At 42.2% G+C, this 27,970-nt stretch overlaps 2 protein-coding genes across 2 annotated transcripts in view; one reads left to right on the top strand and one right to left on the bottom strand.

Annotated features, from left to right (window-relative positions):
* Positions 1–532: 532 nt before the first annotated feature.
* On the top strand, positions 533–25,230 carry LOC137885238 (protocadherin Fat 4). The gene is made up of 35 exons (XM_068727416.1): positions 533–672; positions 1,812–1,880; positions 2,728–2,885; positions 4,259–4,306; positions 4,389–4,478; positions 4,677–4,763; positions 5,110–5,217; positions 5,309–5,422; positions 6,331–6,424; positions 6,516–6,634; positions 7,250–7,423; positions 8,059–8,187; positions 8,351–8,506; positions 9,274–9,454; positions 9,992–10,125; positions 10,311–11,261; positions 11,468–11,596; positions 12,335–12,490; positions 13,425–13,605; positions 13,701–13,834; positions 14,110–15,060; positions 15,560–15,685; positions 16,082–16,333; positions 16,418–16,516; positions 17,176–17,348; positions 17,454–17,605; positions 18,002–18,309; positions 18,707–18,817; positions 19,601–19,795; positions 20,795–20,892; positions 20,983–21,147; positions 21,849–22,034; positions 23,394–23,462; positions 23,550–23,586; positions 24,094–25,230. Exons 1-35 carry the CDS (start codon positions 591–593, stop codon positions 24,184–24,186), a joined length of 6,309 nt encoding a protein of 2,102 aa, XP_068583517.1. The 5' UTR covers positions 533–590; the 3' UTR covers positions 24,187–25,230.
* A 710-nt stretch (positions 25,231–25,940) lies between these two features.
* Positions 25,941–27,970, bottom strand: part of usp34 (ubiquitin specific peptidase 34) — a 40,453-nt gene continuing 38,423 nt past the window's right edge. Inside the window, 2 exon segments of the mRNA XM_068727415.1 lie at positions 25,941–27,575; positions 27,708–27,864. Coding sequence (XP_068583516.1) covers positions 26,821–27,575; positions 27,708–27,864 — 912 coding nt within the window. The 3' untranslated portion in view covers positions 25,941–26,820.

The raw sequence follows: 27,970 nt of genomic DNA, 5'->3' as shown, positions 1-27,970 counted from the left end.
ACATTTTTTTTACCAGTTTCCTTTTTTCCCCCCTTTAGCCTCGTCATCATGACTTTTATTAAATTTATTAAAGATTAAAGTCTTTAATTGAAAGAGTTTTCAGCAGAAGGTCAAAACACAAACAGTGTACTTCTATATTTGTTTCTAACAGCCAGTCTTCCAACAGCAGAAGTCTGTCAACAAAGAGACAATAAACATTTTTAATAATTAATTAAACAATATGACAAACTATAAAATCAAATGCAATAAAAATCAAATGAAAGGTACAAACAAGGTCCAAAATCAATCTGAATTAAAATACAAATGTGCAGCAGCAGAGGCCTGACCTTCATCGATAGCTAAATGTAGCCCAAGCTTCTCCACCTGTGAAGTTAACACACGATTCTTAACCATGTTTCATGTGAAATGAAACTCAGACTTGGTCCTGCTCATTGGCACCAGTGATACCTGTAACGATTTACGACCCGCCATAAAACAGGAGTGCTGGAAAGGAGGGCGAGGTGAACCGCAGACGCTTCTTAACGACTGTCATTCAGGTGGTTAGTTCAGTGTCGGCGTTCAGGTCTTGGGGAAATCACAACCGAGCCGATATGGACACCGGTGGTTTGATCCGGGCCGGTCTCCTTCCCGTTTTCTTCATTTGTGTGTGTGTCGTCACTGGAAGTCCTATAGGTGAGTGGAGCCGGAATGAATGAATTCCCTGGATTTTAGAAACAGATTTGATTTAAAACCATAAACAGGAGGAACAATGAGGTCTTACGTCGGTTATGAAGGTCCTGGATTTTTATTTACATTAAACCGTTGAATGTGTCGGTCATGCTGCATGAGTTGTGGTCACAGTGACCTTTGACCACCAAAAGAGGACCATAATCATCAGTCAATGTATTGATATGTGCCAAACGTTGGGTGAGGATTCACACAGAAGCCCAGGACACTGAATGATTTGGTCATTCGGCGCTGCAGTGGGTTTCATGAATCTACTGTCCCTACGTCCTACATCCACTCGGTGGCTTGACTCAACCTTATATCTGTATGAAATCATGCTGCCGTATCAAGTTGATTACGCCTCACTTTAAGTTTTAATGTTTCAAAGTCCAATGTCAGGTGATGTAAAAAAAGAAAAACTACACCATACAAAAAACTTTTCCTCATCAAATGGTTCAGTGCATTTCAGACAATATAGAGTAATCAGCAGTTTTCAGTATAATGTAGAGAAATTAGATGGCAAAAACAGTATTTTGTTGTATTGGGCCTTTGTGTATCTGCTTCGAATGGTAGAAATGAACTTAAAGGTACAGTGTGTAGCATTTAAGGGAGCAATTGGACGAAATGTTATATAGTATCAATGAGTATGTTTGAGAATGAGCCGTTTGTATGTACATACAAAGAGCAGTTCTCTTCAGGGAGGCGGCCGCCGTGTTTCTACAGTAGCCCAGAAGGGACAAACCAAACTCTGGTTCTAGATTGGGTCATTCATGTTCGTCACGCCCGCCGTCGTCCTCCTGCAGGCCTGTCACACACCGGAGACGTTTCACTTGGTTGCAATCTGCGACCTCACCAATAGGTGCCGCCAAAACCTAGACCCTTTAGGGACCCACTACACAAGCGCCACAGGAAAAATTCTGTATGTACCTCCGTTATTACTATTATTGTGGAGGCAGACACAGATAAAGCTGGGCTCATAAAACCAAAACATTCTGCAGGACTTGATACCAGTAAGTGACAAACAATGCTTTTATGTGCGGTCGTGTGTGTGAACCTGCTATGAACTCTCCATTCTCTACTAACATGTATTTGTTCTGCTCCTCAAGGTACTTCAACCATTAATTGCGCTGGAGGTGGCAATGGATTTGTGGGTGTAGTGGATGAAGGATATTCAGGTACGTAACATTAATCCTGAATAGCATATTGCACAATTTGACTCAATAAAGTCACTTCATCCAGCAGCTGTGTCATTTTGAAAAATAAAAAAGTTGGGATAATAAATTGTTTGCGAGAGGCACATCTTTTTTTTGGTTAGTAATAACTCAAATTAAAAAGTGGTTTCATGTTTAACCTGTTTCAGGGGCTCTAAACAGTGCTAAATACATTCATGCCATGTTCATTGGTATTTAAACTGGCTTTATATTGTTATATTTGAAGTAATGGCCACTCTTTATTATTCTTTATTTGGTGCTTTATGGTGCATCACAGACAGTTTAACGTTATATTTCTAACCCTCTTGTTGCTTTTTTTGAGCCAAAGCTTCATTTAGTGGAGAGCTAACAATATTTGCGATAACAAAAAATATGGTTTAGATCCGATAACAAGTGATACCGGCCCGATTAGATACCAATACCTTTTTATTATTAAAAAGTAGTTAATGTGCTTTTGTTTGTATTTAAAGGTGAGCAAAGTGTCCATAGGTTAAGCTACCTTACGTGTATATGCCAAAGATGAAGCATTTTATTTCATTTTGCAGCAATAGTCTGTTGTTATTTAGAAAATGTGACAGCGATGTACAAGCAATCAACATACATGTTGCATTATATCAGTGAGAGGCATCATTTCTCTAAAGTTCATGATCAGCGATTCCTGGGAAATCATGAAGGAGAAGGACCTGTGTTTGTTTCCCTCCTGACTTCATCACAAAGGAAAATGAAATGCGTCCGTCGCTGCTATGTGTCCAAGTAGACGAGATCAGATGTTTAAGCAGTCCGTCTCACAATGCTCCCACCACGCTTGCAGGGGATGTGGAGTTGGTGAGTGGGATCACAGAGGGCGTGAAGCTGGTGCCCTACATCTTCCCGACCCACCTGGAGTTTCTGGAGCTGAGCTTCACGCTGGGAGACAGCAGCGCCACGGTCCGCACCAAGAAGCCGCTGGACGCAGACGCGCTGGCCGCCGTGAGTCGGGGAAACCCTTTCTCCCAGAAATTCAGTTCGTAACGTTACTGTGCAGCAGCACAAGAACAGAAATAAATGAAATAAATATATATTTATAAAGAAGTTGCTGCATCTTAAATGCTTAAAGAGGGTCAAATGCAGAGGTATATGACCACTGAAATACAGATAAAGATAAAGAATAGTCGACTATTCAACTTGATCTGACCGCCAATCTCACAATCCAATCAAAGGATCATTCCATTTGGGCTCTATGGGGGTGCTGAATGTCTGATTTTACATAGAATTGCATGGTTTCTTCCAATAAATCATATAAAAAAATCATATATATAAATCATATATATATTTATAGCCTATTTTGGAATAAATATCAGCCCATTAATAATACTGTTAATACAAGTTTGTGTTGTGATATTGGGCTGTATAAATAAAATTGACTTGACTTGAAGAGGTACTGAAAACCTAAACATGTTTTTTGATCTGTAAACTAAGAGACATGACTGTACTGTGATGAAACACATGTAAATGTCGACATTCCTTACCAAGTTTATAAAAAATATGTGTATTGATTTAAATCAGCCCTGAACCTTGCAGGCCAATAGTGAGATAGAGTCCAGAGGTTGGGTCTAATCCACGTCATGAAATGATTCTAAAAATAGACCGCTAACGCCCACTGGACACCTCGTGCATACAGAGAGTATGGTAGTATCAACACATGTCATGCTTATAGTGTCATTACATGTCATAGTCTCATTCACACTTACAGACAACACGCCTCTTTTGGGATCTCAGGGCTCCACCGTCATGGAAACGTTCCTGAGTGGAACAACAACCTCTCATAGCGTCATCGTATTAGATAACAGTTGGGCAAAGATCAGCACAACAGGTGCATATATCATCATATTAGGTAATACTTAGCTTGAGCCAAAAAGTGCAGGCACATAAACACCCACACACTCACAAAAAAGGTTATTAAAGGAAGGGTGCGCACCACAACTGGAGCTTTTTCCTTGGCCAAATAAACGGCTCCTCAGGTGTACAAATCTCGTCCTGGTTTGATCTCTTATCGACTGCTGAGTTTGCCACATATCTGCTTCAAAAGTTGTATTTACAACCATGAAGAGCAAGCAGGCTAAAGAAACAATGTCTCTCTGTCTTTCCGCATCCACACATTGTTAAGCATTATTAAGTTCATCAGGCTTCCTCAGTCCCAGTTCGTCTCTATCTTCCAAAGTTAGTCTTATTAGTGCATGAGTCCCTCTTCTTGCCTGACGCTGTCTTTGCTGAGCTCCAGTGGAACCTGAACTCCACTCAACACATCTTCAGTGTCAGGTTTGTCCCGTAATTCGTCTCAACGGTGTGTTCATGTCTTTCAGAGCGACAGCACCTTGTATTACTCCGTCATGTGCGACGGCTTAATTAAGGTGGGTGTAAAGTCACAAAGTCGCAGTTTTCACTAACATGAGAAAAACAAATATTTCAATACATTTTTTTGTATCATTGCAGTACAACAACACTCGGACGCTGAAACTCAACGATCTTAATGACAACAGCCCGATATTTACACAGGAGAGCTACAGCGCTTCTGTCTCTGAGGTAAGTCACTGAAATCTGGACTTGCTTACCCAAAATACTGCCAAGAGTATCCAAAGCACTCTATGGTAGAATGAGTTAGAGAGGATACATGTAGTAATACATACTTTGTTCAGGCTAAAGGACTTATAGGAACAACAGAACATGCATGTCTATGTTATTTATTTCTATCTGTGGGTCATTTCGCCTTTTTGTTTCCAGACTGAAAATGTGGACAGCGTGGTTCTTGAAGTGACAGCTGTGGACGGAGACAGCACCCCAGCAAACAACAGAGTGACATATTCCATTGTAAATACTATTAAATAATAATAATAATAATAATAATGTAACCACATTTGGAGAAGTTACAATTAATGTTATATAATAAGATTACAGAGAGTTTCAGTGACAACTTTTAAAGAAAAACGAGATATTCGTAGTGAACAGGTTGAAATACATTCATCTTGTTACTGCACTGTGGAAGCTCAGAGTGGATGTAGTCACTCATATAGATATTTTATAAATCCTGTCCAATCCAAATCATGACTATAATATATTAATACATATATATATATATATATATATATATATATATATATATATATATATATATATATATACATATATAAAAGGAAATGTGACTTTCTGTCAAAAGGAACCAACTTCAGAGGACTTCACCGTGACCAACTCAGGGGATTTTATTTTGAAGAGACGTTTGAACTACAATATAGTCCAAAAGTACAACTTCATCGTGACGGCCAAGGTAATTGAACATATTAATCATATTAATGAATCATTTAGAACCATGACAACATGAATACCTGATTGATCTGCGTTGTCTGTGTTCACTGCAGGATAGCGGGGGCTTAAACGACACAGCCGCTGTACTGATTAACGTTGTCGACTTTGATAACTTGAATCCGTATTTCAGCCACAACGTGTACCAGGCCTTTATTCAAGAGAATGAGGTGAGTCTCTTAAGCTAAACGCTGCAATATTTCTCTCACAGGTGACGGCGTTGGCTTTCACAATGCCAACCAACACTTTTCTTTAAAGGTGCGATGTGTAATACCTGGCCACATGTTAGGGGGCAGCATTTCACCTCGACAACTGGGTCCATACAATCACGTTTACCATATCACGAGACCATAAACTCATGTTTACAATGTTTACTATTTCTTTTTGCAACCAGAGGAGTCGCCCCCCTGCTGGTCAGTAGAGAGAATGCAAGTTTTATGAAACTCCCGCATTGGCTTCACTCAGCAGAACCGGAGGTTGCCGCCTGAATGTTGACAAATAACACTGCTATCTTAAAATCTTGGCGTCAGGCAATAATTCACGTTAGCCATCAATCGGGGGCTGTACGGTCAGTGTACGTTTTAATAGTTCATTTATTGGATAAAATCCGAAGTGGCTGAAACTCGAAAAACGATTTGTATTTTTGTCCCCACCACCAGGGGGAAGTCCCCCAGAATCAGATGGGGTTTGCGAAGGCCAAATTTAAGGCAGCGGGGAGGACGAAATGGAAATACCAAGCTTTTCCTTGTTTCTGTCACTTTAGGTTTAATCCAATAAGGAAACTATCAAAACAGACACAGACCCTGTACCGTTAACGTGATTGACAAGCCCTCGGGGCAGCTCTACTTCTTCATCTATATGCTAAAAGATTCTACACAGTCAAGCAAAGGTGATGAGGTTGTGGTGCATTTCTAAGATTTTTGAAAGATTAATGAATAAAGTTGACATTTCAGCTCATAAAATAGTTATATCTATACTGTAGTGTTTTTCTTCATGGAGTTTATTGTAGAAGTGTTATATTTTTAATTCTATCTTCAGAATTGTTTTATATTAACTCCTTGTATGTTGTATATTTCAGATTGGGCCTTTCCGGACTATTGAGCCAGAAGCAATAAAAGCTCAGGACGGAGACATAGGGATCAACATGACTTTAGCTTACAGCATCAGTGCAGGTACATGACAAGAAATAAACTAAGCCTTTGATTTCGGCTCAGACCTTTGAGACGAAACACAAAATATTTAACATCATCTTTATTTGTTTAGTGTCTCCAGACAAGTATCGGAGAAACTTCGACATTGCCTCCAGCAGTGGAGTTGTGTCTGTGCTGACTGCTCTAGACAGAGAGGAGATGGACAGCAGCGTGGTCTCTGTCAGCATCAAGGTACCGACACTTTAATTCATGATAATTCATGGAGGATAATAAGACAACCGAAATCTAATCCCAGTCATCTAGCAATGCGTCACATCAATGGCACACACCAGACAGTCCGAACATGATAGCATTGCTGTATCTTTCTTTTTCACGTTTGTAATACATTAGGTGAAGATATGTCTTCCCTCCGCTGCTATGCTGACGACACACCTCTTTAACTTACCAAGATTTTTACAACTTAATCAATTTAAGAGTTACTGTGAGGAACTTTTTACTGGTTATGAAACTGTCTCACTAATACTGATGCCTCTATATGACCTAGTAAGTAAACTAGACCCTTAGCTTGGATTAGCTATTTCTATATAGTTATTCTTGAACATGAGCAGGAGAATGAACATGATGAAATTGCTGTTTTTCTAGTTGAGTTAAAGTACATCAACACTCTAACAAATGCTTATCTAATTGCCTCCTTATTCTACCATGGACAATTTGTCTCCAAATGTTAAGGATAATGTGAAATCAGAAACACTTATTGGTGCCATGTCAGAATATGCTGTTATACACATCAACACACAGAAGTAAAACTCTTAATAAATGATTATCTGTAATATTTTGTCTCTGCAGGCGGCCCAGACAGATGACAATTTGAAGACGGCGGATGCTGTGGTGTCTGTCACTGTTGAGGATGTGAATGATAATCCTCCAAAGTTTGACCAACCCGGCTATTCCGTAACACTCCTAGAAAATTCCCCTGTTAATGCTGTTCTGCTCAAAGCCGTCGTCACCGACCTGGACCAGGTACTGTAGATTTTACTTATTAAAAGATTATATGTGTTTTGATGTAATTTCTACTGTTGGAGAGCAGAAGCTCAGGCTGGGCCAGTTGATGAAGTCTAAACTACTGCCCCAACGCTTTGTCTATTCTGTAATTAGTAGCTATTGTTTTCCCAAAGATGTTTGAAGAAAGCACTGGAACAGTCAGAGTTTATTCTTTAAGCAAAGAACCAACTCGAGGTAGCCTCCGGAGGCCAACTGCTTATTCTGCTCTGAACGCTGTCCTGTATAGTTTCTCCATCTGAGGCTAAAGCTCCTGTTTTTAAACTCCTCCTCTGTTGCCTTGGATACAATGGTATATTTTTTAGTCACCCCCAGGTTTCATCTTTCTAATGGTGTCTCACAAAGACCTAAATGTTCCCACTCAGGCATGTCCAGGCATGTGTCGCTGATACCAATATGTTCTGAGGTTTCCAAAGTGTATTTTAGAAAAACTTTAATTACAGGTTATATGTTAAATCACTTAAATAATGTCACATTAACACTAATTGTAATATGCAGATTTCATAGATGTGTGCTTAAAACATAAAATATATTTGATAGTGTTGGCTTATTATGACAAATCAAACTCCAACACTACCACGATCATCTTTCCCCAGGGAGGATTTGTGGGAACTTTACGGATCCTTCCAGAATCCGCTCCTTTCTCTGTCGGTTCTGATGGGACAGTCAGAGTGAAGGACTCCACAGCTCTGGACAGAGAGACCACTGAAAGCATCACGTTTGAGGTAAACTCAAACCAGTCACAAACACATAATTTCATTCAGAAAGATGTTAGCAAACCCACACAGGACAAAATATAACATGTGTTGGGGACTATTGAAACAGTGTTGCGTCTGGACCTAAACATTGTGACCTTAACTTTGACGCTGTTCTTTTGTTATTTAAAAGATTGAAGCAAGGGAGACGAATCCACCCAACGCTATTGAAGTGGTGGAAGTCAATGTGACTCTTCTGGATGAGAATGACAACAGTCCTGCATTCACCAGTAACAAGTATGAGGGGAAAGTGTTTGCAAATCAAACAGTGGGAATGCAGCTGGTCCAGGTGAGTGATTAAAACGGTTCTGTTCAACATTACTTGATCTGGTCCCAGATTCTGATTTTGATTGAAGTCATGTAACAGTCCATGTTGTTTTTAGAAGGTTCAATATTTTATTTACCGTTCAGATATTTTTTCCAGCAGCACATTTCTGTTGTTATACACTTAATAAAGATAGTTCTCATAACTCATTTGACTTAATTGACAAATTTCAATTTTGTTTGTCAAATGCACATCTTATAGTGGGGACTGCCCATTGTTTCAGACGGACCATTATTCCGAAATCCCAATAGTCAAAATCAAAAAATAGTCAGAATTATTCCGCATTGGACTGAAAGCTCATTTCTCCTTCCTCTGATTAGCTAGTACTCAGAGGCATTGTTAATAATAATAAAAGCCATGTGTTTCTGTTTGTTGCCAAGAGATTGTGGATTTTTCGATAGCGGGCTGTCAATGGGACATTCTTCAGACTATTTGGGTTTCTGAATGATGGGCGGCCAGAACAATGGAACCCTTAACGTTGCACAGGATATTCTGATAGAATTATGTAAAGATTTATATGAAAATGGAGTAACATTCATAAATTCACATTGGATTTTGGGCTCGGCTTGTTTGATTTTGATAAAGCCATCCTTGTTTACATTTGAAAGTTATCATTTGCACAGATACTCTGGTGTTTTTTTTTTCCTGTTGACAATTTGTTGCTATGTCATTTTCATTCGGCGTTTATAGGAGTGGTGTTAAGATGATGATTTGTGTAATTTAACTCAAAGATTAAGGCAGAAGATCCAGATGCTGGCGAGAATGGGCAGATCAAATACTCTATTGACTTTGGCAACAACGACGGCTTCTTCTCAATCGAAGAAAATAGTGGAGACGTCACGCTGGCTAAAATCATTCCCCTGCAGGAGAACGAGATATTGGAGTTTCCTCTCTACATAACAGCCAGAGATGGTATATCTCCCTGAGACTCCAACACTATCTACAGCTTGCCAGAAATTCACCAATCACTTTACCTGATGATTCAGTTATAGTAAAAGAGCCAATCAGCAGTAAATAAAAACTTTTCAAGCCTAAATCCAGTCCAACTGTAAATATCAAGTTATTTAGGGTCACGATATTTTTGTTAAACTGCTGTCTGTGGGCTGAAACTTTACACGACTGCACTTCACTCAGTCGAGTCATGTCATGCACTTCACCTTTGGCGGTATCAAATGCTTTGTGATCTTCATAACATCTTGAGAATGCTCACTGTTGGTGATTTGTTGAGATTGGATATTGGATGACCATTGTAAGCACAGACTCACACAGCAGCAAATTTGAATCTGACAACATCTTGTACAAATTGGGTTTGTTTGAAGCATACTGAGGCCTTGGTGCAGTGTCAAAAGTACCGGCCCTAGATTTGCAACAACAAAATTCTGAAAAAGTAAAAAAAAAAAGCTTCTTCATACTGAATAATATAAGTCAGTACGATATTCTTCCTCCTAGGTGGCACCATATCCCGCTCCTCCGCAGCACAGGTGAACATTTTGGCCCCTGGGGACTCAAACCCTCAGTTTTTACAAAAAGTGTACCGCGGCACTTTAGAAGAAGAGCAGGACCCAGGAGCTTTCATTCTTAGGGTAAGTTGTTATGACAGGTCATGTCCATATCAAACTGTCAAGAGATGTTTTTTCCAACCAACTGTTCATCTAACATGCAAAGTCGATGTTTGTATGTATGTATTTAGGTATTCACCTCTGATTATCTACACATTCCTAGTTGGAAAAATATTTTTTTACATCTGGCTCTTAATCGTTTTGTTCAGGTGGACTTCCTCGCATTAGCTGCTGGGGTTCCTGTGACTTTCCGAGTCGATACACAAGCTGACAAGTTCACCATCTCTGAAAACGGTGAATTCTCCACTACGGTGAAGCTCGACTATGATGAGGCCCCACACAACTACACTGTGGAGATCTCCATCTCCGACGGGGTCAACAGTGACAATGCAGTCGTGGAGGTTCAAGTCACTGACATCAATGATAACAGTCCTGTTTTTACCTCCAGTTCTGTCACTAAATCAGTCCCTGAGGACGCAGAGGTAGGATCCAATGTTACTGCCGTTCCAGCTACAGACAAAGACAGCAACTTCAACAAGGAGATCAGATACTCCCTGAGAGGAGGAGAGGGCAGGTTCTCTGTTGACCCCGTGTCTGGGATGGTGAGTGTGGCCGGTGCACTTGATAGGGAGACTAAGGCAGAGTACAACCTGCTGGTGGTGGCTGAAGATCAGGGTCGTCCTTCCAGGTCGGCCACAGCCTCCCTGCTGGTCCAAGTGTCCGACATCAATGACAACGTTCCCAAGTTCTCAGAGGCTGAGTATCAGCGTGAAGTCTTAGAGACGGAGTCAACGGGTACAAGCTTGCTCACCTTATCAGCTGTAGACCCTGACGAAGAAACCAATGGGAGAATAACTTACAGTATTTTCCAGCAGAGTCCCTCCTCAGAAACTCCTGTTTTTGAGTTGGACCCTTCCAGCGGGACTCTGCGGCTGGCCCAGCCTCTGGACTACAGTGAGGTTAAGGTGTACAGTCTCAAGGTTCAGGCCTCTGATGGGGGGACTCCGTCTCTGGTTGGGAACAGCTCTGTGGTGGTGAAGGTGAAGGACGTGAACAACAACCCGCCTGAGTTCGGTAAGGAGATCTACAACGTGGCCGTCTCTGAGAACCTGGCCAGCGGTGCGTCCATCCTCACCCTGGAGGTCACAGACAGGGATGAGGTGAGTTGCAGCCTTCAGACCACTTGTGTGTACTCTGGTAAATTATTGGCGGGACACATAGAGTCATTATCAGAAATTTAAGGGGGCAAAGAGGCCTCAAGAATGTCCCCTTAAACTGTGATCGAGGCTTCTTCGAATGGAAAATGAAAAATAGCCTGGCTTGGTATTAAAGAGGTGAGTAAGGTTATTTCTTTAATCCTCCACAGGGAGGCTTTGTGGGAACGCTGCGGATCCTTCCAGAATCTGCACCTTTCTCCATCAGCTCTGACGGGACGATCAGAGTGAGTAACTCCACAGCTCTGGACAGAGAGACAACGGAGAGGATCCTGTTTCAGGTAACGTAGACTCTGAGACACAGATTCATTCAAATGTGAAATGTTTTCCACCTTAAAACAGGGTCAAGGTTAATCAACTGTGCCTGTTCCTCCCCTTGCGAGATGGTTTATACTTGACCAACCTCGCTTAAAACCACGCAATTGGGCTTGATCAAATATTGTCTCTAAAAGGCAAAAACATTCATTCATGCATCTAATATGGCGAAAGTACAACAAACCCCTAAATATCAACTGAGCTATATAGTGTCATACAAACAAAATATGTGATAATACCAACTCAGGGTCCACAGATGTGTGTGTTCACTTGTGGATGGAGTTTGCAAACTCCAACTGCTGGTGAAGACTGATTCAGATAAAAGTTTCAGAAGCAACTAGTAAGTGGACCTTGAGTTGGTATTTTTGTGTCAAACTTGTGTTTATGAGGTCAATAATGAAGTTTGATCGCTCACATGGGATTGTTCTTAGGTGGATTTTAACTTTGAAACCATCAACACCAATGTTTTTTAATGTAATTTACTCGGATCACAATGTTTCAATGTGAGACAATGTGTCACATGACCAGGTGAAGATGCAAAGCTGTGTGATCAAACTTTTTAATAACGTAAAAAAAAAATACCATTGCACTCCAGCGGAAGCTGGCACCGCATGTTCTCACATGGACAAGTGTTGGGGTCAATGTTTTTTTTATTAACAGTCCTGATTATATCCTGAGACGCTATGCTTTTGTTCATCGTAAAGGTTGAAGCAAGGGAGACGGAAATACCCAACCACACTGTGACAGCAAATGTGAATATAACTCTTCTGGATGAGAACGACAACAGCCCTAAATTCACCAGCAGCCAGTATGAGAGCAAAGTCTTCCCAAACCAAACAGAGGGAATGTTGCTTGTAAAGGTGAGGAGTAGGTACAATATTGTTTATTATCCCAACAATTATAACAGTGCTTTCAGACCTTGATTCTTTCATTGTAAATTGTTCAGCGTTAACCATTCCAACTGTTGGAATTGTTGCTTGCCGACACGTGATCTGTGCTTCGTTTAAAGACGTTCTGAGAGATTTGTAGTTCATCTGTGAGCGTTTTCTCAAACCAAACAATGAACAGATTGAGTCGTCAAAGCAACTTCTAACAAGAAAATTCAGTCTTCGCCTTCCTTTATCAATCACTTCTGCAGTTGGTTCTCTTGCTCACTTTCATGAGGGTCTTTAATTCCATGTGCTCTCCAACCCGATCAATGTCTACCAAACATCCAACATATCACACAACTCACTGTCTTCAAAACAACCCTCGATCCTATTCAATTCCTCACTTATGATCGTCTTGCTCTTCAGCATATACAAATACATTTTCAAATTCCAAGTCATTGACAAATACTAAAAACAGCAGGGGGCCCAAAACACTTCCCTGTGGGACTCCAATTGTTATAAGTTGGCTTTTAGATAAACAACTTGCTTCCTGAAATGTATGGGTTTAAAATAGGAAGCAAACCATTTCACATCTACATCGTTTAACCACATAAAAAACACACACTGTCCACAAATTTAGCAGTATTGTTGTTACATATCAGAACACATATTTTCACCATCTTCAAAGTGTTTTTGTAGTTCTTAACATGTTATGTTAGTCAAGGCTCTTGGCAGCCGAGGTTGTCTAAGTTGGTGCTGAGCTATGATTGTTGCATTGAAAGGGTGCCGAGAATTGGTCAGTTGTTTATTGGTGGACTGTACTAAACCACTAAATTGTACTAATCCAGGAACCACCTGAGGATCATAAAAGAAAACACATGGAAGTATTTATTGACGTGTTTCTTATCTATGATGCGATTCAAAGGTTGAGGCAGAAGATCCAGACGCGTTGGTGAATGGACAGATCAAATACTCAATCGACTTTGGGAATCAAAACGACTACTTCTCCATTGATGAAGCCACCGGAGCAATCACTCTGACCAAAGTCATTCCAGTGGAACGGCATCAAACCTTGGAGTTCTTATTGTTCATTACAGCCAGAGATGGTAGCTGTGAACAGCACTTTTTTCTCTCATTTTACTCTACCAGTCACAGTGGTAACATCGTATAAATATTTGATGATCTATTGCTTCTCCATTAGGAGGAGTGGTGTCGCGCTCTGCCTCAGCGCAGGTGCAGATACTCGCTGTTGGAGACACAAAACCACAGTTCACACAGAGAACCTACAGTGGCACCATAGAAGAAGAGAGAAACCCAGGAACAATTATCCTCAAGGTGAGGGCATCATCATCATCTTCCTTTCCCACTGATATCCAAGACGAGTTTTCAATTAAGCTCTACGACTGGTTTAGCAACACTGTTGATTTAATGCTATTGTTTGACTTACAGAGGTTTTTTTAATGGAGAAATAATGACATTTGGCTACTTCTTGGAGCTGGTGATGGTTGCGAGATGGTTTAAAACTATACCAAAAGTCATATATATACACACACATGCATAGGGATGTTTCACTGTGTTGTTTGACATCTTTTTTTAATGTATTTATTCAGATTGACTTCCTCGCATTAGCCGCTGAGGTTCCTGTGACTCTCCGAGTCGATACACAAGCTGACAAGTTCACCATCTCCGAAAACGGTGAATTCTCCACTACGGTGAAGCTCGACTACGATGAGGCCCCACACAACTACACTGTGGAGATCTCCATCTCCGACGGGGTCAACAGTGACAATGCAGTCGTGGAGGTTCAAGTCACTGACATCAATGATAACAGTCCTGTTTTTACCTCCAGTTCTGTCACTAAATCAGTCCCTGAGGACGCAGAGGTAGGATCCAATGTTACTGCCGTTCCAGCTACAGACAAAGACAGCAACTTCAACAAGGAGATCAGATACTCCCTGAGAGGAGGAGAGGGCAGGTTCTCTGTTGACCCCGTGTCTGGGATGGTGAGTGTGGCCGGTGCACTTGATAGGGAGACTAAGGCAGAGTACAACCTGCTGGTGGTGGCTGAAGATCAGGGTCGTCCTTCCAGGTCGGCCACAGCCTCCCTGCTGGTCCAAGTGTCCGACATCAATGACAACGTCCCCAAGTTCTCAGAGGCTGAGTATCAGCGTGAAGTCTTAGAGACGGAGTCAACGGGTACAAGCTTGCTCACCTTATCAGCTGTAGACCCCGACGAAGAAGCCAATGGGAGAATAACTTACAGTATTTTCCAGCAGAGTCCCTCCTCAGAAACTCCTGTTTTTGAGTTGGACCCTTCCAGCGGGACTCTGCGGCTGGCCCAGCCTCTGGACTACAGTGAGGTTAAGGTGTACAGTCTCAAGGTTCAGGCCTCTGATGGGGGGACTCCCTCTCTGGTTGGGAACAGCTCTGTGGTGGTGAAGGTGAAGGACGTGAACAATAACCCGCCTGAGTTTGGTAAGGAGATCTACAACGTGGCCGTCTCTGAGAACCTGGCCAGCGGTGCGTCCATCCTCACCCTGGAGGTCACAGACAGGGATGAGGTGAGTTGAATCTCCTGAAAAAATGATGTGGTTTTGTGTGTAGTTGTTTTGTGTAACAGCATACTATGCTTCTTTATAATCAGTGCAGTAACATTTTACTACCAGTTCTGTGATTCATTAACTGTAGCTACTGAGTCAATATTTGAATCAACCTCCTCTAAGGCAACCTTTTGTGATTTTGGGGGCGATACAAATACATTGAATTGAATATTGAATAGATTAGATCTTAAACCAAAAAAACAAGGAAAGAAAAAAATATGTACATCATTGATCGATTTCTTTCACCCCGACGGTGGAACACATCTGTTATCTACAGATCCAGCAATATCTGCATTTGCAGTAGCAGTTTATTCATCTAATTGATTTGAATTGATCTAACACATTCATTTATTGAGACTATCCAAGTCATTTATCTGATCCTACTGTATGTCACGTCAGATAAGTGATGATTAAATCTGACCATGAAGCTATTTAACGCGCTTTCAATCTTCGTCTTCAGGGTGGATTCTCCGGCGGTTACTTCCTCTATACCAGCGACGCCTTCGACATTAACAACCAAGGCGTGGTCTCACTGAGGACCGACGTCACCTTGGACAGAGAGACACAGGACAGCTACGTGTTGCAGGTACAAACATTTCATGGTTACGTTTTCTATCTATGAAAAACTTGCCACAACTGAACAAAAGCAATCCCAAGTTACACTTAATACACAAAGGGTTGGTCATAACATGAGGTGTTCCATGTTGTCTATGCAGTGTCCTATATTGTGTCTGTTCCAATATATATATTACAAAGAAGGAGAGAATGAGAGGCGCAAACACATTCCTGCAAATCCCCAATATTATAGACATTATGAAGGTCCTCCTCCCATCACTTGGCAAGTTTTCTTTTTTATCAATAAAATACAAAACTTGTTTGAGAGTCGTATTTTGTCTTTGCATTTTGAGTTTTTCTGAAGGTCTTTTGAGCTAAACAGAGATCATGGCAGAGAGTTCACGCTGCTCTCTGTGTCTGTATTCAGGTGGTGGCGGTGGATCAAGTCACCGACGGTCTGAGCTCCACCGCCCAGCTCAACGTCACCGTCCTGGACTACAACGACAACGCTCCGCAGTTCCCGACCATCCCCGACCTGCTCCAGATCCCCGAGGGCGACTACTCGGAGGTCACTCCGGGAGACATCGTCACCATCGTGCCCACGGACGCCGACCTCGGCCCCAACGGGGAGGTGACCCTCTCCCTCCTCCCCCCTCACCCGCTCTTCAGATTCAGAGAGGTGAGGCTTGCGCGAGAGGATTGTGGGAAGTATGAAATGTGAAAGCATTTGCTCGGGCTCTGAGGTCATGTGTTGTGTTTGCAGGATGGGACGTTAATGGCCGTTGGCTCTCTGGATCGGGAGAGCAGGGAAACGTATGAGCTGTTTGTGAAGGCCTCAGACAAAGGCAGCCCACAGCGAGAGGTAAGAGACCCTGCAGAGACCCTGTGACTGAACCATGTCCATGTCCTTTATATTCCTTGGACTGTTGTAGGAAGTGTTTTAATGATGGAACACGAGATTTGAGTCGTCTACTAGTCTTTTCAAAAGTGTTCTGTTGGTTTGAAACTCAACTTATGTATGTTCAAAGGATAACGTTGAAGTTTTGCATTGTGTATATGATCTGTAATGTAAGAATAACTTATCTTAAAATATATTGTGCTGCAATTAAATAGCCAGTTTGTGAAGGAAATACACTGAAAGACCCCGAAATTCAGTAGATTTGTCATTAAAATGTTATTAACTCTTGAATTTAGAGACATTTTAATCCAAATACACATACTGAAAATCTGAAAAATATTTTGTAGTTTCACTTTGATTGTTTTGTGCACAAACCTGAAAAAAATTTTTTTAAATCAGAGAAGAAGCCGTTTAATGTTGAGTTTATGTTCATATAAATAATATAATATAAAGGTTAACCATCATAAAGGAACCAAAGGAAAGGATAATTGTATATAAATTGCAATAATTGAATTTGTAATTAATTCTAAAAAACATATATAAATAATAAAATACGACTAATGATACAATGTAAGCCTCCTTCACTGAAAAACGTCCGTGTTAACCTGACTCCTGTGCACCAGAACATCACCAGCGTCACAGTGAGCCTCGTCGACGTGAATGACAACAGACCTGAGTTCAGCTCCAGCAGCTACGTCAGCAGCATCCTGCTGAAAGACGCCAAGGAAGGGAAGCTGCTGCTGACGCTGTCCGCCACCGACAGAGACGCCGGCAACAACTCGCTCATCACCTACAGGTCAGCAGCCATTCACACCGCCGTGCCTCCAATAGAAGGTACACTTTCAAGTTGCCACAACTAACTATGATTATAAGATGTTTTTTTTGCTCTCTGCTGTTGCAGTTTCTCTGCAGGAAGTTCTGGGTATTTGGCCTTAGACAGCAAGACCGGGGCCGTGACTTTGATCTCGGACCTCACCGATCTCGCACAGGATACCACCCTGGTGCTGACGGCTCTGGCTGAAGACCACGGCCGGCCTCCTCTGAACTCCACAGGTACCTGACAGCCAGCACCGTGTAGTTTTACTCAACGTTAGTCGTTTTAGAACCAACAGTCGCCTCTCTGTGCGGCGTCACGCTGAACTAAGCCCCGCCCCTAGCCGTCAGTAGCTCCTCACAGGACGCCGATTGGTCCGTGCTGTGGCTTACTGGTCACTGACGCGTCGCTTGAAGCCTGACGAGGTGTGTTTTCATGCGATGCGGGATCCCGGGGATTCTCGCGTGATCTTGTGACATTGCAATAATCCAGCTACAGTGCAAGGAGCACTTTTAAACCTTGTTTAGAAGAACAAATAGAAAACCTTGCAGAACAGTTTCACATTTCCTTGCATGAGAAAGTTGCAGCTTGTTGGGGTTGCTGGTCATTACCTGTATATACTGTGTTTCTTACAGCTCGCGTCGTGGTGAATCTGAGGCTTGTCAGTCTGGGGGAGGGCGTGGCCTTCGGGAGCTCCTCCTACAACTTCAGCGTACGCGAGAACCAGCCGGCGGGGGCGAGTGTGGGGAGGGTCTCGGCCTTCTCGGGAAGCGACCTCTACGACGTCGCCTATGCACTGAAGACGCACACCGACCTGTTCTCCGTCGGTGCCAGTGGAGCCGTCCTGACCAAAGCACAGCTGGACAAAGAAGAGCAGGAGTGGTACATCCTGGATGTGGAGGCAGTGGACACAAGGACCCCCCCTACGTCAGCCATTGCAGTGGTATGATCTGTTTTTTAAAAATGATGTCTATCCTATAGACATGTTTAGGGGCTGATTATTTCAGGTGATATTGATTACTGGAAACAGTAACCTCCTTTGTCATGTGAAGATTAGATATACAGGGAGAGTTAATTCTGATAAGTTCTATGACAAGTGACAATCTTTTTATTAACGCACTTTCATTTATTAATGACCCTCCCTGTCCATTCTCAGAGCTCACCTGCCTCCTCTGGTGTTTGTTAACAGCCACTGAAAACGTTATAAATATATATTACATTTTCTTTGTACCATCACTGTCTAAACTAGGCTAATAGAGTGGACCTCGTCTAATTCTGCAGGGACTATCAGCTTCAACTGATTCTCTTCAGTACCTTGACGTGTTTCTTCTCTCTCTCAGGTCAGAGTTCAGGTGGAGGATGTGAACGAGTCTCCTCAGTTTCCCTTTGAGGTGTATAAAGCCTCTGTGTTCAGCATAGCCCCGTATAAAACCTCCGTCGCCGACGCCAAGGTAAACACACCCAGCTTCTGTCAGTTACCATGGCTGCTTTACTGTAGCAGGGATTAACAGGAGATGTGTACTTTGAACTGTTCATCCTGTGCGTGATGCGGTTCCTGAGCAGCAGTGGAACTGATCTTTTCTATCAGAGACCATGTTTTCTGACATAAACTCTCCCAACTGAGTCAAACATGGAAAGCTGTTGCACTTAAAAGAGCTGCAAGAAATCTTCTAGTGATAGAAATGTTTTGTAAAAAAAACTCATTAAAGTCAGAGTATATTATGTTATAAAAAAAGTCATAGTAAAGTATGTCATATACTTCTTAGTATAGTATGTCATAAAAAGGATATAATATGGGATGTCATTAAAAAGACATAGTTTAGCTCTGTCTTAAAAAAGTCATAGTTTAGTATGTTATAAAGTCATAGTTTAGTATGTTATAAAAAGTCATAGTTTAGTATGTTATAAAAAGTCATAGTTTAGTATGTTATAAAAAGTCATAGTTTAGTATGTTATAAAAAGTCATAGTTTAGTATGTTATAAAAAGTCATAGTTTACTATGTTATAAAAAGTCATAGTATAGTATGTCAAAAAAGTCACAGTATTTTGAAAAAAGTAAAAAAAAAAAAACATCATAGTACGTCATTACACGGTCATGGTATTTCAAAAAGTCACAGTGTAATATATCATAAAGTCATAGTATAGCATGTTATAAAAATGTGCCTTTAGTTTTGAATTATGTTAATTGTATCTTTAATGTGAAACTTTGCCTGCCCCCCCCCCCCCCCCCCCAGGCTTCAGACCCTGATGTGGGTGAAGAGGGTCAGCTGGTCTACAGTCTGACTGCAGACAGTCCTTACTTTTTTGACGTGGACCCGTCCTCAGGTCTGGTGTACGTGGTGTCGGCGGTGGGGCTGGCTGGACAGACGGCTGTGGTGGAGGTGAACGCCAAAGACCCCAGAGGACTTCACGCTACAACCAAGGTGGAGGTGAGTGTGGAGGACCGGAGGAAGGGACTCGACACGTTTGAGAAAGGAGGGACAATGCACATCAACGAGCAGTAGAACCCAAAATCAAGAGTCAAAACAGGTGGCAATTATTCAGCATTTCAGAAAAACAGACGAAGGAAATCATTTCGGACTCTGACACTGATTCCTACATCACAAATACGATGAAGGAAATGTCCATTAAACACATTATAATGATTATTTAGTGTCTAAGTGCTGATATAGTGAAGGTCTTGTGTGTAGGCTTTGGCGGCATCTAGTGGTGCAGTCGCAGATTGCAACCAACTGAAACTTCTCCCATGCGTGACGTGCGGATGGCCCTGTTATCTAGAACAGGTGCTTGGTTTGTCCGTTCTGGGCTACTGTAGAAACATGGCTGACTTCATGAAAAAAGGGCCCCGCTCCTGTAGATATGATGGGCTCATTCTAAGAAAAGGAAAACACAACGATTCTTCATTTCCGGTGATTTTACACCAATGAAAACACACTTGTGAATTGTCCACTCCATTTCCTGCCAGTAAACCCCTTTAAATACCACACGCTGGCCCTTTAACTGCTGACTTTGCTTTCTATCAGCAACATCAGTCTTTAGGTTTGAAATACATGAAGGTAAATTCAACAGAAAATCGTTTCTCATGAGGAATTTGAGCAGCGTATTTGTTTTAAAGCCTTGCACTTAAACAAAGTTATACTAAATTGTTAACTTTTTAAACCCTGCAACACCCTCCTCCCAATACCTCAAACGAATACAACGGTGTTGAGTTTCGTTACATTTGTTTTATAATAAATAATAAAGGACGTTTTAAATTTGTAAGAAAAGCTGTAAATGACGGATTTTAATGTCCTTTCTCTACTGCATTTATTTATTCTAATACTCTTTGCTGCTTCCTGTACACTCTGTCCTCAGGTAATGTAATTCAATAATAACTGTTTTAATTTAAAGAAGATTCACGCCTCAGAAACACTCTTCCGCCCCGGCAGGTGGACGTGCAGGGAAGTGCGAGCAGCGCCGACGTGGTGGTCATCTCCCTCAACCAGCCGGCCAACACCGTGGAGAAGAACGTCCCAGAGTTGGAGAAGTGAGACGAGTTCATCGCGTGATCGCGACTTGTTTCTGAGATTCATTCTTTCAGAGTTATGATTTCCTTTCTTCTCCCTCGTCCTCTCAGGTCTCTGGCTGCGGCTCTGGGCTGGACGGTGAACGTCATCGAGGTGTCGAACACTAACGACGGATCCTCCTCCGAGTCCAGAACGCCGAGAGCCGCCGCCAAGACTCTGGTCGGCTTCATCGCCGTATACGGAGCAGAGGTCGTTTCCTCCGGAGAGGTCACAAAGTACGAGTTTGATTTTCAATGTTAAAAAGTGAACCGACAAGCAGCCGGAACCGATTCATATATTATAGTTAGTTAACGTTGGTTCAATGTAACTTAGTTACTTAGTTACATTTACTCATGTACTGTACTTAAGTACACATTTCAGTTACTTGTACTTTACTTAAGTATTTTCAGTTTATACTTCATTACAGTAATTTGACAGCTTATGTTACTTTAAATATTAAGATTTCTGCAAAGTAAGAGCTTATAAAATATGTTTTGTTGTTAAATAAACTACCCAACGGTTTGTTCAAGTACAGCTGAAACGATTCATTAATTAATTGGGACTATTTTGATAATTGTGTATTTCATGGTTAAATGTGAATATTTGCTGATTTCCTTCTAATAATTGTAATGAATCGGTAATAATGTTGAGGTTTGGACTGGAACCAACTGCAGCAGTAATATCCTGCTTTTCCATTCATGCACTAGTAATAATAACCTAATGATAATATGTAATAGTATATATATTAATAGCAGTGACATTTTCAATGCAGGACTTTTACCCAAGTATTTTCCCAGTGTGGTATTAGTACTTTCACTTCAGTACTTCTTCCACCAGACAGGTTATATTTAATCTGTCCTACGGCTTCTTTGAGGAACTGAAAAGTCTAATAAACATCAAAAAACAAAATCATTGAACGCAACATTTTCTCCACCAGGAAGCTGCAGAGCCAATCGGCCGCTGTGAAGGTGGAGCTGGTCAAAGTGTTCGGGGAGGGGCTTCAAATCGACGTGGAGCTGAAGCCTCAAAGTCCCGCCTCCAGCCAGGCTGCGGTCATCGCTCTGGGCACCATGTTGGCCCTGTGCATGCTGGGATTGATTGTTGCCGTTGTCTTGATCGTCAGGTGAGACTGGAATCCTTCAACACTGGTGTGCTTCAGAAGCGTTTAACAGGTTCATCGTGTGAACCTAAAGGGATCGTCCAGTTGTGACTATAGAACTATCGAGTTGTATTTTCAAGAATTTAGCCTCGTATTTGTTGTGAACATTTTATTGCCGCTGTGCTGAAATAATTACATTTTCTCAAAAGCTTGTGCACAGAAATAAATATATATATATATAAAAAAAATAGATAAGAGTTGTTAAAAATGGAAAAATACAAAGAACAATATAATACAAATGTTTAAAGGTTCTCTATTATCTATAGATATCTATTGCCTCCACATGGCTCTCACCAACAGTGCTTAAGAACAGCAACAGTGCTAACAGTGCTAAAGAACAGCGACAGTGCTAACAGCACTAAAGAACAGCGACAGTACTTAAAGCGCTAAAGAACAGTGACAGTGCTAACAGTGCTAACAGCGCTAAAGAACAGTGGCAGTGCTAACAGCGCTAAAGAACAGCGACAGTGCTAACAGCGCTAAAGAACAGCGACAGTGCTAACAGTGCTAAAGAACAGTAACAGTTCTAACAGTGCTAAAAGCACTAAAGAACAGTGACAGTGCTAACAGTGCTAAAGAACAGTGACAGTTCTAACAGCGCTAAAGAACAGCAACAGTGCTAAAAGCGCTAAAGAACAGTGACAGTGCTAACAGTGCTAAAGAACAGTGACAGTTCTAACAGCGCTAAAGAACAGCAACAGTGCTAAAAGCGCTAAAGAACAGCAACAGTGCTAAAAGCGCTAAAGAACAGTGACAGTGCTAACAGCGCTAAAGAACAGTGACAGTGCTAACAGCGCTAAAGAACAGTGACAGTGCTAACAGCGCTAAAGAACAGTGACAGTTCTAACAGTGCTAAAAGCACTAAAGAACAGTGACAGTGCTAACAGTGCTAAAGAACAGTGACAGTGCTAACAGCGCTAAAGAACAGCAACAGTGCTAAAAGCACTAAAGAACAGCGACAGTGCTAACAGTGCTAAAGAACAGTGACAGTGCTAACAGTGCTAAAGAACAGTGACAGTGCTAACAGCGCTAAAGAACAGCGACAGTGCTAACAGTGCTAACATTGACAGAGAAACGGTGGTTGGCTGCTATGCAATGACGTCATCGGGCGGTATGACGTCATCAGCCGTAACCTCCAATCAGAGCAGCGCAGAGCGGCGGCCGTGAGCTCACCAACACGCACAGCCCAAAACAAACGGACTCAACACGTTTTGGAATATTTTCATCTTTAATTATCAGCGTCTCAATACGTGAATCCTCCAGGAAGACGTTTCAAACTGTCCCGTCAGACCTCAACATGTCAACTCGTGTTCGCTCTCACAGGTTCAAGAGGACGCATCAGGATTCTGACAAAGAGAGTTTTAACATCGACCGATCTGCTCCCGGTTACACGTGAGTCCAACTCTTCATGTCCAAACGTCTTCACAGCTCTCCGTTTGAAAACCGGTTTATTTCAGATAAACATCTGTTTTGTTCCAGGATCTGGTCTTCAGACATCAATGAAACCTCTGAACAGGTACTTTATTTAAACTCCTTTATATCCTGTTTAGTTTAATCTTCATCAATGCATCATATTCTATCAGATCATCATGTGTTTGTAGCGTCTCTGTCCTGTGGGAACCTCGTATCTCCAGAAAGAACAAACAACCTGTTTTCAGGTTTGTTATGAAGCATTTTCCAGCTAATCCAAGAGTCTTTTTAAAGAGTTTATGAATCTGAAGAAGTAGAAGGATTTCATCAACACATAAAGTAACATTTCATCCTTCGGTTCATCACAAACATTCAACATCAACACATCTGGAGATACAAGGTTTTCACTGGACAGGAAGGAGATGTAGAGTAACTAAAGCTGTCAGACAAATGTAGTAAAAAGAACAATATTTACCTCTGAGATGAAGTGGAGCAGAAGTATATAAAGTCGCATCAAGTGGAAATACTAAAGTCAAGTACACACAGCTTGAATTTATACTAAGTACATTTAGTAAATGTACTTAATTACATCCCATCTGTGTTCCGGGGACAGACGAGGACACGAGGGAAAGCAGCAGAGGACGAGCAGCAGAGGACGGACGACGGTGGGACAGTAAAGACAGACGGAGACATTGTGAGATTTTAACAGGACAGATGGAGGAAGGACAGTGAGTGACGACAGCAGCACTTCTCCTCCCTGATCTGAACACAGCAGCTGTCAGTCCGACGGTACGGAGTCCGCAGAGCGCCACTAAAATAATTACAGAGTTTAATTACAGTCAGTTAATACATTCAACAACGTCGAGCACACGTGAGCTCTTATTCATTTAAGCTGATGAAAGTATGATTTTATTTATTTCCTTCATGTGGCTGCTGGAGTTTTAAAAACGTTCTAAACATTTATTTGTGAATCGATTTCTTTAATTTACTTTGAAATGATCCAACAGAGGAAGGGAGAGGAGAGGAGAAGTAGAGTCATTTTAGACTAGACTTCTATACAACCAGAGGAGTCGCCCCCTGCTGGACACTAGAGAGAATGCAGGTTTAACACATGAAGCATTGGCTTCTCTTCTCAGCCCCGGAGGTTGTTGTCTGGTGTAAACTTCTACATGAAATGATTCCAGTGGCACTCTTCAGCCTCCGTACTACAACAACCATCCCAGCAGCTGATTTTAGTCCTTAAGTTGAAACTGTTTTAAGAGCTAAACTCAGCTGCTGTCGTGTTTATTTCTAATACATTCTCTGTTAAGCAGCAACACTGCAAATTATTTCCAGCTCATGTTCAGACAGAATTATCAAAATGGCACTTTATTATAGAAACGTTGATTTACGTTTGGAAAATGCTTCAGTTTGTAGAAAGATTTGATTCTGAGCAAAATGTTTTGGAAAAAATGCGTTTATAATTCAGCAGAAATCAAATGTTCAAATGTCACTTTATTCTTATTTTGCCTACAGCTTTATTCTTAGATGCACTTTATTATCAAAATTGTAAATAATATGCCGGTGCATTAAATGTGTTCAGATCAACAACATTTTAATTGTATCAGTCTGGAAATATTCTTATATTTGCAAAATATGTAATAAAAACGATGCAAAAAAAACCCCAACAAGAATTGTTAGAAAAGAACAAATCATCTCGATGTTTGTAACCATGAATGTTCCTCCTGAAGTCAGAGGGTTGTGAGACAAATAAAGCCTAAAAATCTAAAAATAAAGACTATTTGTGTGATTGGCAGCAACTACATCTCAGTCAGCGGTGTGGTGAAGTCCAGCACAGCGGGGGTTTTTTTGGGCAGAGTTGGAACCAAAACTACTAAAGCAGTAAGTTGTCATTTCACACAGCTGAATTCTTCAATGACGCGAATCGAAAGAAGTAGAACAAAATAAGTCTTTTATTTCTAAGGGACCTGGTATTTGTTCTATTATGTTCGAGTTGTCCGTCCATTCTTGGCCACGACTCAAGAAATGTGACAATTTCTCATAAATGTCTAATTGGATAAGATGAAGCGATGACATTTTGTGAAGACGTTAAACTGCTGGTTGGCGGAGGCGGTGAAGCGTGAGGCAGTCATTCCACTTCGTTGATTTCATTGCGTTGCCGTCGGACACAAAGTTCTACTTCTTTGATCACGAAACTTTAAAAAGTGGTAAACTGACGAGGGTTTCTACAGTGTTGACTTTAAACCACTGAGCTGCTGCAGTAAACTCTTCATCAGTGTGATATGAAAAGTGAAATGAATTCTTTACTTACGTTGACGTGAAGCAGGCTTTGTGATCCTCTTGGCTTCCCGTACGTCTCCGTCTGCAGCCTGAAAACAACGTCAAACTTCTATTTCTTGATCCACAAAAAAAAACAAAAAAAAAACTCCACAGCTCCACATGGACTTCAGTTCATAACTCTTCATATTAAAACTGTTTTTATTAATTTATTCTCTATTAAAATAAAATCAGAACACAGCAGAAGAAGCGAAAGTAAACAATAGATTATGGAATGTACTTCAGTAAAGAAAATAAAAAGCTCCAGCTGGTCCAACATGGGGGGCTTTATTACAACCAGTCAAATAAAGCACCGCTTTTATATATTCATATATATATAAAGATATTTATATATATATTTATATAGTTTTCATATACACCTTCAGGCAATGACTAGAGAGGATTCTTTACAGAATCAAGTTTCTTGTGGTTCTCTTAATTTACAGGTAAACTTAGTTTCTGGATATTTAAACCACAGAAGAAGTCAAGGCAACTTTCTTTTGCCTCGTTCATAAAGTACAAAACTGGCACAGAGGACGACCATTTTTATACACAGTAAAAATGCAATAAAATTAAATTACATACAGAGGAGACGAAAGTTCTGTAAACCTTTCCCCGTTACAGCAAACCTCAAACATAAAATCACTTTCTAAAACAAATTCAAATCAGTATAAAACACACAAAGAAAACAAAAGAAACTTCTTTTTTTTTTTTGCCCTTTTGAAAACAATGTGCTATAGCTTGTACGACTTTCTCTGTTTTTCTTCTGTATTTGTCGTGGAGTCGGAGTCTTATAGAGCGGAACGACACGGCGAGCGCCACTGAAGCTGAAAAACCAACCGACTGAACATCAGCAGAAGGCAACGGACAGCAGCACACAAACAGCAGAAGAAGAAGAAACCGAAAAACGGGAAAAAGGTTTTTTTTCCTCTGAGCAGGATTCCGATTTCCAAAGAGAGAAAAAAAAAAAAAAAAAAAAAAATGTTTTTGTTAAAGATCTCATGGCGGCTGTGAGTTGATGATGTCATGAAGAGGGCGGGCCCTTAACGGACAGTTTGGTAACTATGGCGATGGTGGCTTCCACCGTCCTGTATAGCATGTCCAGCATGTCGGGTGGGGGGGCGGCGCTTGGAATCGCCTGTGAGGAGGAGGAGGAGGCGTGGCCACTGCAGCCCTCTGGCCCCTCCCCCACCAGCCCAACGGCTGATGGGAAGGCAGCGTCCTCTGAGAGGGGCGGGGCCGAGCTGCTGCTGGTCTTAGGGCCCGCCTCTTTCTCGTCCTTCACCTCCTCTGACGTCATCGGCTCGCCCCGCCTCCCCTCCCGCTGCTCCGCCTCCTCCTCCTCACCTGCCGTCGCGTGTCGCGGCGGCTCAGGCTCCTCCCCCTGCCCAAAGCCCTCCCCCGCCTCCTGCAGCAGGGAGGAGGAGGAGGAGAACGAGGAGGAGGACGACGACGACGCCTCCATTTTCTCCTCTTTGGGGGAGGAGTCCAGGTTTCCAGAGGAGGCGGGGGCGGGGTCCGGGGAGGGCGGGTCCTGCTCGGTGCCCGGGTCGATCAGCGAGGAGGAGTCTCGCGTCTCCGTGTCCGAGGTGCTGGCGGGCGTCAGCGCCTCCTGGTGGTCGGGCTTCGGCTCGCCGCAGGGCGGGAGGGCCGAGGAGGACGAGGAGGAGGAGGAAGAGGTGGAGGCCACGCAGAGCGGCGCCGACGCTGCGTCGCCGGCTCGGTCGTCATCGCTGCTCACCCTCCGCCGCTTCACCGGGGTCGCCCCTTCATCCTCCGCTGAGAGAGACACGAGACGTGAACATTTTAGATTCACACTTTAAATATAACGGAGGTTTAAACGCCTCCGTTCACGCTCAGGGCGAAACTGAAACCGTCTCTGTTTTTCTACGTTGCATGTTAGCGTTGTACCTTTGGCCTTGTGGTCCTTGGCCTCGAGCTCCAGAGCGCTGCGCTGCTGGACACAAACGCGGCAGCGACCCAGCAGCTCCTGCAGGGCGGGGCAGAGGGCCGGGTCGACGGTCTGAGGCGGCTGGACGGACAGCAGCAGCAACAAGGCCCTCAGGTCCTGATGCACACAGAGAGAGAGAGAGAGAGAGAGAGAGAGAGAGAGAGAGAGAGAGAGAGAGAGAGAGAGAGAGAGAGAGAGAGAGAGAGAGAAGAGAGAGAGAGAG

This window comes from Cebidichthys violaceus, unplaced genomic scaffold (assembly GCF_023349555.1).
Source record: "Cebidichthys violaceus isolate CVI_PGR_0920_01 unplaced genomic scaffold, fCebVio1.0.p SCAF_4, whole genome shotgun sequence".
In the NCBI taxonomy this organism is placed as follows: Eukaryota; Metazoa; Chordata; class Actinopteri; order Perciformes; family Stichaeidae; genus Cebidichthys; species Cebidichthys violaceus.
Note: the sequence above shows the minus strand (reverse complement) of the source record. Positions and strands in the feature narration are given on the sequence as shown.